This window comes from Natrix helvetica, assembly GCF_964273705.1.
Source record: "Natrix helvetica genome assembly, chromosome: 6".
NCBI lineage: Eukaryota > Metazoa > Chordata > Lepidosauria > Squamata > Natricidae > Natrix > Natrix helvetica.
In genome coordinates, this window is record NC_138553.1 from 79244780 (window position 1) to 79259007 (window position 14228).

General features: G+C 42.2%; 1 protein-coding gene across 4 annotated transcripts in view; it reads right to left on the reverse strand.

Moving 5' to 3' along the window:
* RELN (reelin) overlaps positions 1-14228 on the reverse strand; it is a 351649-nt gene that overhangs the window by 91110 nt on the left and 246311 nt on the right. For all 4 annotated transcript variants that reach the window (XM_081957930.1, XM_081957928.1, XM_081957927.1 and 1 more), the window contains 7 exons: positions 13077-13282; positions 12304-12475; positions 9744-9944; positions 6657-6892; positions 3957-4114; positions 1332-1539; positions 196-272 (listed from right to left, as the gene is read on the reverse strand). In XM_081957930.1, the coding sequence (XP_081814056.1) occupies positions 196-272; positions 1332-1539; positions 3957-4114; positions 6657-6892; positions 9744-9944; positions 12304-12475; positions 13077-13282 (1258 nt within the window). The remainder of the gene's footprint in view (positions 1-195; positions 273-1331; positions 1540-3956; positions 4115-6656; positions 6893-9743; positions 9945-12303; positions 12476-13076; positions 13283-14228) is intronic.

Below are 14228 nucleotides of genomic sequence, written 5' to 3' on the forward strand. Positions count from 1 at the left end.
ATTTTGGGCTCAGAAGAACCAACTTGGATTACATATTTCTAGCCAGACAGTATTGATGAATATTTTGACAGATATTACCTTTAATACCTCCTACTACGTTTAAGATAGCTGTATGATCTTTATAAAAAGAACATATGGCGTCCACGCAATATTTTTAACTAAATTATATAGCTAACAAAATAAAAATGAATTTACCTTCGTTCCTGGCTCGGGGTCTGTTGCAGTCGGTAGCAGCTGTTTTGCTTCCAATTTGTACATAGAACTGAACTAGTCTGTTTTGGTTTTAAAAAAAGAAAGTTTAAGAAGTTAGTTTGGAAGAAAAATAACCATATCTTTAAAGCTTGGGAATTGTTCCATCAAATTTCCCAGCATTCAAGCCCTATTTAGCATTTAATTTTATATACTGTCGAACCTCTTCGGCATTGACTGTAAAGCACTAAGTAGAACTGTACTGTAATTCTTAAGTAAGTTCACTCTGTAGAACCAGAAATGTAATATGGGTAGTCCTTGAATTACAACAGTTTATTTAGTGACCACCAAAAGTTACAACGGCACTGAAAAAAAGTGATTTATGATCATTTCCCACACTTATGACCGTTGCATAGTCATGTTATCAAAATTCGAATTCTTGGCAACTGAGTGTCCCGGGGTCTCCTTTTGCAACCTTCTGGCAAGCAAACTCAACTGGGAAGCCAGATTCACTTAACAACTGTGTGATTAACAACACCTGCAGGATTCACTTAACAACTGTGGCAAGAAAGATTGTAAAAACAGGGCAAAACTCACTTAGCAACTCACTTGCTTAGCAATTTACCAGAAATTGTGGGCTCAATTGTGGTTGTTAGTCGAGGACTACTTGCATCATATAGTATAGCCTTTATTGTCATTGTACAAAATAAATACAATGCAATTGGTTTTAGGCTCACTGTTGTAATCACATGGCAAAGACAACAACATAAATAGTAAAAAGAATAATAATATCACCCTAACCTCTTATAACAGTTACGTTATCTGTATGTAGATGATGCGTGTGAATCTTTGAAATCCTTGAAAATGAGAAACTATTTCATATAAAAGAGAGGTCTCCAATGTTGGCCACTTTAAAATTTGTGGACTTCAACTCCCAGAATTCCTCAGCCAGCATTGCCTGTCATTCTGCATTGCTGGCTGAGGAATTCTGGGAGTTGAAGTCCACAAGTCTTAAAATGGCCGAGGTTGGAGCGCCATGATTTGAAACATTGTCCCTCTAGGAAAACAAAAAACTGTATTTTTCATGGTCCTGTAAAGCCTGTGGCAAAATGAAGTTTTTAAAAACAAAATATAGAGTTAACCTGATGCCTGTGGTATCCAGAGCGACGGTCCGTGCTTCCCGCTTGCCCGACCCACCAAAGTAAAGGGATTTCCCATCGTTCAATATTCCGCAGCCATTTCCAACTTGAGCTCCGGTTATCTTGTACCAAAGAGGACTCAACTTCCTCTCAAATCTGTCAAACATCTCGCTGGGATTAGGTACATTAGACACACAGGTCCCATGTGAAGCTTCAGAAAAGGAAATAAAAAAATAGATATATGGGGGATAGATTTTGGGAAAAAGTCTTCAATGCAAAGGCCAAGAACTGGCAAACAAACATTATACATACAATATATTATATTAGTGATATACTATACTAGCTGGATACCCGTGCTTCACTATGAAGCTATGTCATCAGTCTTGATAAATTAACACTTAAAGGCAACTGGCAGTTGGAACAGAGTTCTTTTCAGGTGGGGAGGGGGAGTAGAACATCTAACTCCTTAGCATCAACGTGTGGTAATATAATACTGTGTCAAAAATACTGATGATCTGATGGTCATTTCGAAAAATCCATTTTTAGCAAGCACCTAGAAGCCAAGAGAGACATACATGCTGAATTTCAAGTTTGTAGGCTTTATGGTTCTGGAGATTTCATGATGAGTGAGTGGTATTTGGCTTTTATATATATAGATTAATATATATATTATTATGTCTTGAGAAAGCTAAAGATCATCACATTCTGTCATTCCCATTTAATATCCCCCTTTCTGTGAATCTCTCAATTCTCCAATCGCATATATATATATTTCTCCAATTCCAACTTTTCTTTGTAAGAGAAGGTGTGGCAAAGAGCATTTACTGGCAGTGATACGATTCTCAGAGAAAATAATTATAAGGCCTTTTAAAACTGGTTTTAATTATTTTGAAGTTTGGGGTCTGGGAGGCTAACTTTTTAGGAGAGAGTCTCTCGTGTGGACTTCAACTCCCAGAATTACCCAGCCAGGATGGAATCTATATCGATATCTATATCTATATCATCTATTTCTATATTTATCATCTATCTATCTATCTATCTATCTATCTATCTATCTATCTATCTATCTATCTATCTATCTATCTATCATCTGTCTGTCTGTCTGTCTGTCTGTCTGTCTGTCTGCCTACCTACCTACCTACCTACCTATCATCCATCCATCCATCCATCTATCAATCATCTATCATCTATCATCTATCATCTATCTATCTATCTATCTATCTATCTATCTATCTATCTATCTATCTATCTATCTATCTATCTATCTATCATCTATCTATCTATCTATCTATCTATCTATCTATCTATCTATCTATCTATCTATCTGGGTCTGTCTATCTATCTATCTATCTATCTATCTATCATCTATCTATCTATCTATCTATCTATCTATCTATCTATCTATCATCTATCTATCTATCTATCTATCTATCTATCTATCTATCTATCTATCTATCTACCTATCATCCATCCATCTATCTATCTATCTATCTATCTATCTATCTATCTATCATCATCATCATCATCATCTATCTATCTATCATCTATCATCTATCTATCTATCTATCTATCTATCTATCTATCTATCTATCTATCTATCTATCTATCTTTCTATCTATCTATCTATCTAGCTGGGCCTGTCTGTCTGTCTGTCTGTCTGTCTGTCTGTCTGTCTATCTATCTATCTATCTATCTATCTATCTATCTATCTATCTATCTATCTATCTATCTATCTATCTATCTATCATCTATCTATCTATCTAATATTTTATCAACAAGAATAAACATTAGAACAAAGGAATCAGAAAAACATATTCAACAGTAACTATTTTTTCTTTAAAAGTGTAAAAGAAAAGTAACCCAAACATCAAACAAATCTAACATTGAACATGCAAATGGCTCGTTTCTTTTGCATAGTCTGTAGAGATTGTTCATGCCTATGTGTCTACTGTTGGCTAATTTGTCAGAGTGCCAGGCTTCTAGAAATTCCCTGGTGCTTTTTGGACTTGAATGAACCCATTTGAATGAACTGTTTCTTTTGTGGCCCATTAGTGGCCAGCGGAGATGTCAGCAAATTCAGACAGTGAGGAGGTTGGGGAGGAACCTGGGCCAGTCCTGGAGTCTGGGGAAGGCTCTGATGATGGCTCTGCGTCGGAGGCAGAGAGGGGGCCAGAGCCATCTGACAGTTATCAGCTGCCCTTCAGAGTCAGACATCAGTGAGTTAGAAGAACAGCTGGAGCCTGTTCCCAGTGTGCGCATGCGCAGAGTTGCCAGACGAAGGGAACAGCTAAAGAACAGGGGTCGACTTGGGAGTAAGTCCACAGGTGGATGATGAATGGCCCCTCCCAGAGGAAATAAAAGAGGAGCGAAAGGGGAGTGGAGTTTGCAGGAGACAATCAGTTCGCTTCATTGGTTCATGACTCTCCGAGACTCCTTGCCAAGTCTTGCAGATATCAGCCTGGCAGCTCTCCAAGCCAGAGAAGATCTGTGGCTGTAAATCCTCCCTCAAAAGACCTTGCTGGATGTGAATGAGCAGAATTCACAGTCAATTAATACAAGGGGTTTTTGTCGGGACCAGGAGTTTGCTTCATGCTGAAATTCACGGTGACTCTACGCGTTAGAGCTTACCTGTATAGGTCATGTCACAAAAACAGACGCCGGAAATGCAGTCTCCCTGACCGTTGCAGTAGTTGGGACACGGCTCTGAAATATACACTCCATCCAAGCCAAAGGGAGGGAGACTCTTTTGCGAGCGGCTCTCTTGGATCCAGCGGAATCTGGTCTTCCTGCACGAGGGGGGAGAGAAATACCAAAACTGTGGCTGCTTTCTCTTAAAATGGGTGCTGGTTTGCAAATGTTTACTCTCCAAAGACATATTCAAGTTATTTTGTGGGCTTAGGTATCTCCAAGACAACCTTATAGCCTGTTCCGTGGGACAATAGCATGCGCATAATTTTACTTATTTGCTTATCTATATGATGCCCATTTGATTACTAGAGGGACTCTGGGTGGCTGATCATCTACATTTTCTTTCTTTCTTTCTTTCTTTCTTTCTTTCTTTCTTTCTTTCTTTCTTTCTTTCTTTTCCTTTCTTTCTTTCCTCCTCCTTCCTTCTCCTTCCTTCCTTCTTTTTTCTTTCCTCCTCCTTCCCTCCTTCCTGCCTTCCCTCCTTCCTTCTCCTTTTCTTTCCTCCTCCTTCCTTCTCCTTCCTTCTCTTTTTCTTTCCTCCTTCCTTCCTTCTTCTTTTCTTCCTTCCTTCTCCTTTCTTCTCCTTTTCTTTCCTCTTCCTTCCTTCTCTTTCCTTCCTTTCTTCCCCTTTTCTTTCCTCCTCCTTCCTTTCCTTCCTTCCTTCCTTCTTCTTCCTCCTTCCTTCCTTCCTTCCTTCCTTCTTTCCTTCCTTCCTTCCTTCCTTCCTTCCTTCCTTCCTTCCTTCCTTCCTTCTCCGCTCCCATCTCATCTCCTCCCATCCCATCCCATCCCTCATCCCATCTCATCCCTCATCCTTTCCCATCCCATATCTCCTCTCCTCAACCCTCCCCTCCCATCTCATCTCCTCCCCTCCCATTCCCTGCCTTGCCCTGCCATACTCTACCACATTCAAGTAACAGCCTCAATGGTAGGAACGCAATGCCATCTCCTTGTCTGCTCTTTAACCCCCACCCCCACCCCTCAAATGGGATATTCTGAATTTAGACATTGGCATCCTACAATGGAAGGAGTCAAAACAAAACTTGGTATAATCGAGCACACGATAATCCACCAAATTCGACAGATGGATTTCACTCGTCTATCGATGGCAAATGCCATATGAAAAATCTAAATATTGCTCCGAACAGGTTGGAGGCAGAATTTATGTATAACGAAGAAATGTTCCCATAACGCACTACAACTTTGAATAGACTCCGTTACCATTAATGGAACAGATTCCAAAGGGAATATTTTTAGATCCGGTTGCAAATCTGTCACAAGTTATATCCAACTGTTGTAGCATGGATACAAGGGGAGGCGCGGAATAATATCCCATCTGGAATTGCAATCGATAAAATGCAATTATGCTGATTGGCTTGATTAGCATTCTTGGGGAGCTGAAAAATGTTCTTTCGAGTCTGATGCCTCGTCCCAGTTATATGACAGACATAATGCGAAACAGGCTGCCTCTGTAGATGGGGCACTGTTTCCATTGGACCAAACAATCTCATTAATGTGTGTTGTGATTTGGCAACTGTGTCTGTTGGTTAATTGAAGGGAAATACGTTTGAGTAGAATGCTCACTGTTTATGTGATTTAGTCCCACCAAGAAGACTGTTAGTTCTCTAAACTATACAGCATGCCTCGTGCTGTAATTGTTTGTTAATGGAGTAACAGAAGGAGACTGTCTAAAAACACTTAGACAAGAAGATAAAATATACTTGGCCGGGCTATTAAAAAAACAGAGAAGAAGTAGAATTTTTTTTTTAAAAAAATAAAAACATCGCAGGTAGAACTGTTTGTTAAATTTTTAGCTATTGTACCAATATCATGGGGACGCGGTGGCTCAGTGGCTAAGATGCTGAGGTTGTCAATCAGAAAGGTCGGCAGTTTGACGTTCGAATCCCTAACACCATATAATGGAGTGAGCTCCCGTTAATTGTCCCAACTTCTGCCAATCTAGCAGTTCGAAAGCATGTAAAAAATGCAAGTAGAAAAATAGGGACCACCTTTGGTGGGAAAGGAACAGGGTTCTGTGCACCTTCGGTGTTTATTCATGCCGGCCACATGACCATGGAGACATCTTCGGACAGCGCTGGCTCTTCGGCTTTGAAACGTCCCCTAGAGTCGGGAACGACTACAACATATGTGCAAGGGGAACCTTTACCTTACCTTTACTAATATCTTGGAAGAGGAGGAGACACGGTTATGATTTCGAACAAAACAGATCAGAGAAGAATAACAGAGCTGGAAGGGGATCTTGGAGGTCTTCTAGTTCAACCCCCTGCTCAAGCAGAAGACCCTATACCATTTCAGACATGGTATTCCTCTTAAAAACATCCATGGATGGAGCACCCAATGCCTTCTGGACGTAAATTGTTCCATTGGTTAATAGTCCTCCCTGTTAGGAATGTTCTCCTAACATATGCCAAGATGCATATGAGGCTGGGCGCATGTGCGGAAGGGGCACATACGCCTGAGAACCGGTGGTAACAAAATGTGAAACCCACCGCTGGTCATAAGCCACATTTTCAGTGTTGTTGTAACGGTCACTAAACTCAGTGTTGTAAGTTGAGGATTAACTTGTTGTGGGATGGATGGTGACTTAACTGGGTTTAAATCAATAAATGTCTCAATTACCTAGCGGCCAGAGATCTCGGCACGACAATGGTGATCCTCGTCCACTCTTCAAAGTCTCCCGCGGAATACATGGTTGGCTCCGTCAATTCCCTGGTGCTTCCTTCGCATCCTTTCACCCCGGGAGATGCTGGGAAGCAGCCCTCCTTCACCAGAGACCAAGACAAGCCGGCATCGTGGGAATACTGAAGAAGGACTGGGGCAGAGCTGCTGAACTGATCGGTGCATCCAATGTTCAGCTGCGAAGTTTAAAACATATGGAAGGCGTAAGAGGAAAACAGAATTTCTTTTTTAAAATAATTGTATTTATGATTTTTTTCCCCCCTTCAACATCTTTAAGTACTTGGTGAGCAGTGTATTTATCTGGGTCAATATACTTTGCATACGATTCTGATAGTAATGTTACCATTTAAGTATCGTATACCTAATTTTAATTTTTCAACTTCTAACATTGGGGTATATATAGTAATTACGATATGTTCTATTATATTTCAATATACGTAGTACTATTTTCCCAATTTCTATTTTCTACTTCTTTTTTCTAACACTTCACAAAATAACCACCACGTTAAAAAATATTCTATATCTAGCCATCATCTCTTGCCCCTTTTTAGAATTTCAACTCTTATTAACCTTCTGGGTGAATCTTTCCTGCTTCTCCTCTGGTACCTTGTAACAGAAGTGTTAAGGGGACGGCTTGCGTTGTGCTTAACCCCGATAGATACAGAGGCACATAAATCTGTTTTTAATTTTGGATTCCGTTCCTTTTTCATCATTGCTTGCATTTATTTATTTATTTTAAATCACATATACCAAGATCTTTTTTTTTCTCTTTAAAACGCATGTGTGTTTAAACATGAAACATTGAGTTTCACCACATTTTACAAGTTGGCCACTCCCACCCAGTCACATGACTGCCAAGCCACTCCCACCCAGTCACATGGCTGGCAAACCACTCCCACAAAGCAGGCCACACCTACAGAAGAGGTTCTAAAAATTTTTGAAGCCCACCACTGCCCAGTACACTCATACCAGTGCCTGCCGAAATCAGCAGCCACCGTACCAGAACGGTGCTTTGGAGGGCACCGTTCCGGTGTTGTGTCCAAAGTCAGCAGACATAAGGTGTCAATCAACACCCACCAAATGTCTGGATTGGTCAATACCAGTAGGCGTCACCAGAGGGAGCTAACCTTCATCTGATTGGTTGCCGGTTTGACAGCGGCTGTATAAATAGCTGTCAAACCGGAGTTCACCGTTCTTGTTATGCTGTTACTTATTTGTGTCTCAAATAAATAGTAGTTCTTTACGAATCGCGTGATGCAACTTAATCCTAATTAAGAATCTAATACCTTACCTGCATTTAAAGAAAACGGGCCATCTGTGCACGTAAGCGCAGCGTATGGTGCCCGTGCGACGCTCCGCCGAGCAGCTGGAGCATCTCAGGCGGTGGGTGCGCATGCGTGCGCAGCGGGCGTGTCCATGGTGCACGCCCGGCTCTCGTTGCAGCGTACCAGTTGCAATGGGAGTCGAAACCCACTACTGGTTACAACGCAAAGTCTACCTGTACTTGGCACAGTATCAGGAAAACTGAACTGACCTTTATTCGAACTTCAATCTTAGCATCATTTCGAAGATTGCAGCGCTGCCCCCTTTTGTAAAAAGAACTTAAGGCAGGGCACACGTGACTGCATTTTACGGACTGCGTTAGGAAAAAAAACTGCAACAAACATTACATGCAACAGAACGTTTCTCAGTTTGTATATCATTTTGTCAATGCAACGTCAAAACAGAGTGAGATTAGTTTACAAGCCCCCATGTGGTTGCCAGCTCCCCCTATTTATAGAAGAGTGGGAATTATATTTGAAAACGTGCTTGTAAACATACGATGTTTTTTTTTTAAAAAAATTCCCTTTGTACGTTCTTTTGTGCCTGCGGTTATGTGTGGTTCATGTATTTGTCGGCAGCTCGTTAAATTTTGAGCGCAATCGATCCTAAGAGTTTCCAGAGGAATTTATTTATGAACCCAATGAAAGGTTAATGGCAAAATAAGACATGGCAGCTCACCCAAGTGACTAACTTTTGTTTGAATCTAACATTATCCTGGGGAAAATAGAAAGGGGAAAAGACAGTTCAGTGGTGGGATCCAAATAATTTAACAACCGGTTCGCCCAGGGTCAGGTTGGCTGTTGTGAGAGGCGCGGCCCATCCCTGTCCTTCAGTTCCATCACACATGCAGGGTGAGCCCCACACAGCAGCCAACCTGACCTGGGTGAACTGGTTATTAAATTACACATACACCCCGCTATCAAAATGGATCCTGTGCGCTGTGATGGAATGGAGAAATGGAGGAAATAATTTTCGGAGAGGTCTTACTATTTCTGAGGAGCAGGAGCCGGCGAGCGTGGTCACCTCATGGCTGCTGCTGTGTTGCAATATTTTGGGGGAGGGCTTATTTTAGTGCATGTGCTCAAAAGTGTAGGGATAGAGGAAAGGTTACGTACAGGCATGCGCAGCAAACTGCCATGATCTCAGTGACCGATGACCTCAACTGTTTATGAGAACCAGGTAGTACCAGGAACCATTTAGATATGTGAAGATTCTACTCTGGCTGGGATGGTCTTAGATATTGACAAGGAGAATGCACCTATAAGATGCTGTTGCTTGGCTTGTTAAAACTGTATAAAAGCCAAATAAACTCTGCGTAAGACAGACAGATATTTTGGACACAACCTGCTGTGATGGATTTTTGAGACCTACACAGAAGCCCGATTGGGCTTATTATCTGAGGAGGTCTTATTTTCGGGGAAACAAGCTATTAATTGCTCCTAAATTTTTCTTCAGCGTTTACACCGTACTTGTTTTGTAGAACAAGGTTTGATCCCCCCCCCAAGAAGTCAGAAAAGCGCTCAGTACGAAGATCAGAGAGAGAAATTTAAACTAAAAACAAACTTTCAAATTTGGATTGTTTTCAGAATGGACCATTTGCAATTTTACCGTCAATAGGCAGACTTTTTATAGGGACATCTTAAGAAAATAAACTCGCCTTTTCATTTTAAAAGTTTTTTTTTAAAAAAAAGAGAGAGGAAATACCTTGAATTGAAGGACGTAACCTGGTTTCAGCACTAAATCCCGTGTCACCGCAAACCGATCACCGTCTGACTTGCCAAATATCATGGCTGATGGTGTAGCCGAACAAAATGTTTCGTTTTTGGGCATCCCTTCGTTAGCTAACATTAGCCACATGCTGAGCTGGTTCATGGGATAATCGAAGGCTGGTTTCTCATAAAAATTCTAGTTGATATTAAAAGAAAAGGAAAAGAAATTATTTATTTATTTATGCATTTATTTATCTATCACGCTTGTATGCTGCTCATCTCGTCAAAGGTGGCTAAAGGCAGCTCCTAGACATTGAATAAAATGAAGGAAAGCAAAATAAACGAAGAGATTAATTTTTTAAAAATGCAGATATAATAAAAAACGAAGCAGGATGGAGAGGGAAGGAGCAAAATGCGAAAAGGGAAAGAGATGGGGTGTTTCTCGAATCCATCAGCCACCTCCAACATGACACATCTCCAATGGAGCACCAGCAGTGGTGGGATTCAAATAAACCAACAACTGGTTCTCTGCCCTAGAAGGGATGCGGTGGCAACTGGACTTCCTTTGTTTTTCTTTAAAGATGTTTCCCTTCTCATCCAAGAAGCTTTCTTCAGCTCTGACTGGATGTTGGGGAATGGAAAGGATTTATATTCCTTGCAGACAGCTGGTCATTTACATCATTTTAGAGCATTGCAGTGGCTCAGTGGCTAAGATGCTGAGCTTTTCAACCAGAAAGGTTGGCAGTTCGGTGGTTCAAATCCCTGTAATAGAGTGAACTCCCGTTACTTAGTTAGAACAATTAATCAGTGGAATAGAAGTTGCCTCCAGAAGTTGTGAATGCCCCAACACTGGAAGTCTTTAAGAAGATGTTGGATAGCCATCTGTCTGAAACGGTATAGGGTTTCCTGCCTAGGCAGGGGGTTGGATTAGAAGACCTCCAAGGTCCCTTCCAACTCTACTATTATATTGTATTGTATTACTTGTCCCAGCTTCTGCCAACCTAGCAGTTCGAAAGCAGATAAAAAATGCAAGTAGAAAAATAGGCACCACCTTTGGTGGGAAGGTAACAGCGTTCATTGCACCTTTGGTGTTTAGTCATGCAGGCCACATGACCACGGAGACATCTTCGGACAGCGCTGGCTCTTCGGCTTTGAAATGGAGATGAGCACCGCCCCCTAGAGTCAAAAATGACTAGCACATATGTGCGAGGGGAACCTTTACTTTTATTATCTTTGCCCTAATGACTAGCTGGGTAGGTGTGGCCAGGTGGTCATGTGACTGGGTGGGCTTGGCCAACTCAACGTCACTCATCACACCCAGCCGCTTGCCTCAAAGGCCTCAACAAGGTACAATTTGCCTCTGTAGGTATTTACTGTTATTGAACATCCAAAACGGCCAAAAGAAACGGCCAAAAGGAGCTCAAAAAATGGCTGAAAACAACCTGAATAAACAGCTGGGAGGGCAGGGCCAGCCAGTGGTGGAATTAGCCGGTTTGCTGAACTGAGCAGAATGTTAACAACTGGTTCGTCTGAACCAGTCCGAATGGGATGAATCTGGGCACCAGCGTAGGTGGCACAGCCATGTCTTCAAGTCCTTTCAGAAGATCAAAAGAGTATGAGTGGATCTGACCTAAGCGGCACGATTTTCCAGAGGATGGGAGCTACGGCAGAAGAGGCTCTTCTTCTGGAGCCCATCCGCCAAAGTATGCTAACATTTTCGCAAGCGTTAAACGTCGTCCGTCTTATTACAATACAATACAATACAATGGCAGAGTTGGAAGGGACCTTGGAGGTCTTCTAGTCCAACCCCCTGCCTAGGCAGGAAACCCTATACCATTTCAGACAGATGGCTATCCAACATCTTCTTAAAGACTTCCAGTGTTGGGGCATTCACAACTTCTGGAGGCAACTTCTGTTCCACTGATTCATTGTTCTCACTGTCAGGAAATTCCTCCTCAGTTCTAAGTTGCTTCTCTCCTTGATTAGTTTCCACCCATTGCTTCTTGTTCTACCTTCAGGTGCCTTGGAGAATAGCTTGACTCCCTCTTCTTTGTGGCAACCCCTGAGATATTGGAAGACTGCTATCCTGTCTCCCCTAGTCCTTCTTTCTCTTAAGCTAAACATACCCAGTTCCTGCAACCGTTCTTCATGTTTAGCCTCCAGTCCCTTAATCCTCTTTGTTGCTCTTCTCTGCACTCTTTCTAGAGTCTCCACATCTTTTTTACATCATGGCAACCAAAACTGAATGCAGTATTCCAAGTGTGGCCTTACCAAGGCCTTACAAAGTGGTATTAACACTTCATATGATCTTGATTCTATCCCTCTGTTTATGAAGCCTAGAACTGTGTTGGCTTTATTGGCAGCTGCTGCACACGTCTGGCTCATATTTAAATGGTTGTCCACTAGAACTCCAAGATCCCTCTCAAAGTTGCTACTACTGAGCAAGGTACCACCTATACTGTACCTGTGCATTTCGTTTTGGTTGCCTAAATGTAGAGCCTTACTCTTTTCACCATTGAATTCCATTTTATTAGATAGCGCCCAATGTTCATTACCTGAGGCAAGGTGGGGTTAGCCACAGGGATGACCTGTTTCAGCTTTTCGGACAGAATGATGATGTCATCAATAGCCCACTGGTCGTAGCCTTCTCCCGAAAACACCGGCTGCCACCAACGGAATCGAGTGCAGGGGGTCTTTGCAGCAGGCGGGAGCTCCAGATAGACAAACCTAGGAATGGAGACATTCCTCCCGTGTTAAAAAGCAAGCGTGTAAAATGCCGATAAGTACGCGAATGCAAACAAAAAAAGGGGGGGGGGATTCTGTTTGAACCAACACAACTTAAAACACAGATAATAAAAATTGCAACTGCTACAAACCAATGTTTTCCATTTCCTTTAAGACTATAGGTCCGTGATGGCAAACCTATGGCTGCGGAATTCTGGGAGTTGAAGTCCACAAGTCTTAAAGCTGCCAACTTTCAGAGCCCTGCTCTATGCCAACAGCCACCCTCAGCATACAGCACCCCTATTGGTGCCCCAAACTGGGCTGGCAGAGTCAGCTTTTCAGGTTCTTCTGGAAGGCCAGGATGTGGGGGAAGACCTCCCCTCCAACAGGAGAATATTCCAGAAAGGGGGGACGGGACACGGCAGAAACGGCTCTTCTCCTGGCCCTCCCAACCAAAATATTTAGCCAATGGGATCCAAATCTGGAACGAGTGGGATGGGCCAATCCCACCTGCGTGGGGCAGCTCCTCAGATATGAATGTCAGGGCTAATCATGCTGTCGTAGGTAGGCATCAAAGCTCTTCCACCATGGTATGAATCAATACCTGGATTTGCTGAAGTCAGAGAAGTACATTTCTGCCAGGGCGTGCCAGTTGATGCCTCCGTTGTTGCTGTATTGCAGGAGGACTCCTTCTTCTCTGCTGTCTGGCTTGTTGCAGGAAGGGCTCTCTCCGCCGATCTGAATGTAAAACTGGACAAAGTCTACCCAGGTAGTGTCCAGGTCCAAGCTCACCAATTGTCTCTTCCCAGCCTGGAGCATACAAGGAACAAGAGAAAAAGCATTAGATTATATTGATGATGATGTTGTTGTTGTTGATGATATTATCCAACCTCACACAGTGGGCGATCCAAAGTAGTAAAATTCACAGGGAGACTCAAGTTGCAAGTGTGTCCATGTGTATGAGAGGTTCTCCCTCCCTCCCTCTCTTTCCCTCTCCCTTCCCCTCTCCATCTCTCTGTCTCAATTTCTGTTTCAATCTTTCAACTTCTCTTTCTCTCTCTCAACCTCCCTCTTTCAATCTTTCTCTCTCAACCTCTCTCCCCGTCTCTCTTCAATCTCTCTCTCTCTCAATCTCTCTCAATTTCTCTTTTTCTTCCTCTCAATCTCTCTTTCTCTCTCTGTGTGTCTCAATCTCTCGATCTCAATCTCTCAACCTCTTTTTTCTCTCTCAGCCTCTTTCTCTCAATCGCTCTTTCTCTCTCTCTCTCTATCTCTCTTTCTGTCTCAGCCTCTTTCTGTCTCAGCCTCTTTCTCTCTCAACCTCTCTCTTTCAATCTCTCTTTCTCTCAGCCTCTTTTTCTTTCTTAACCTCTCTCTCTCTCTCTCTCTCTCTCTCTCTCTCTCTCTCTCTCTCTCAATCTCTAACTATCATTCTCTCTCTCAATCGCTCTCTCTTTCTCCATCTACCTACCTACCTACCAACAGATTTGGGTTTATGTCAATGTAATTGGTGGTTTAGCTAAGGAAACGTAGATGAATTGACTATGAATTGACTATGAATTGACTATGAATGAAATGTAGATGAATTGACTACTTTATTTTAAAAGTTATGCAAGCATGATTTTTATCCTCTTTATACAATGATGGATATTTTTCCTATTCAGATTATGAATAGGCTACACAGACCCATCTAGGAGTGAAGGAGAGGGCTATTTCTCTCTCAGCTGATTTAGAAAATGACATTTTAAAAAGTGTT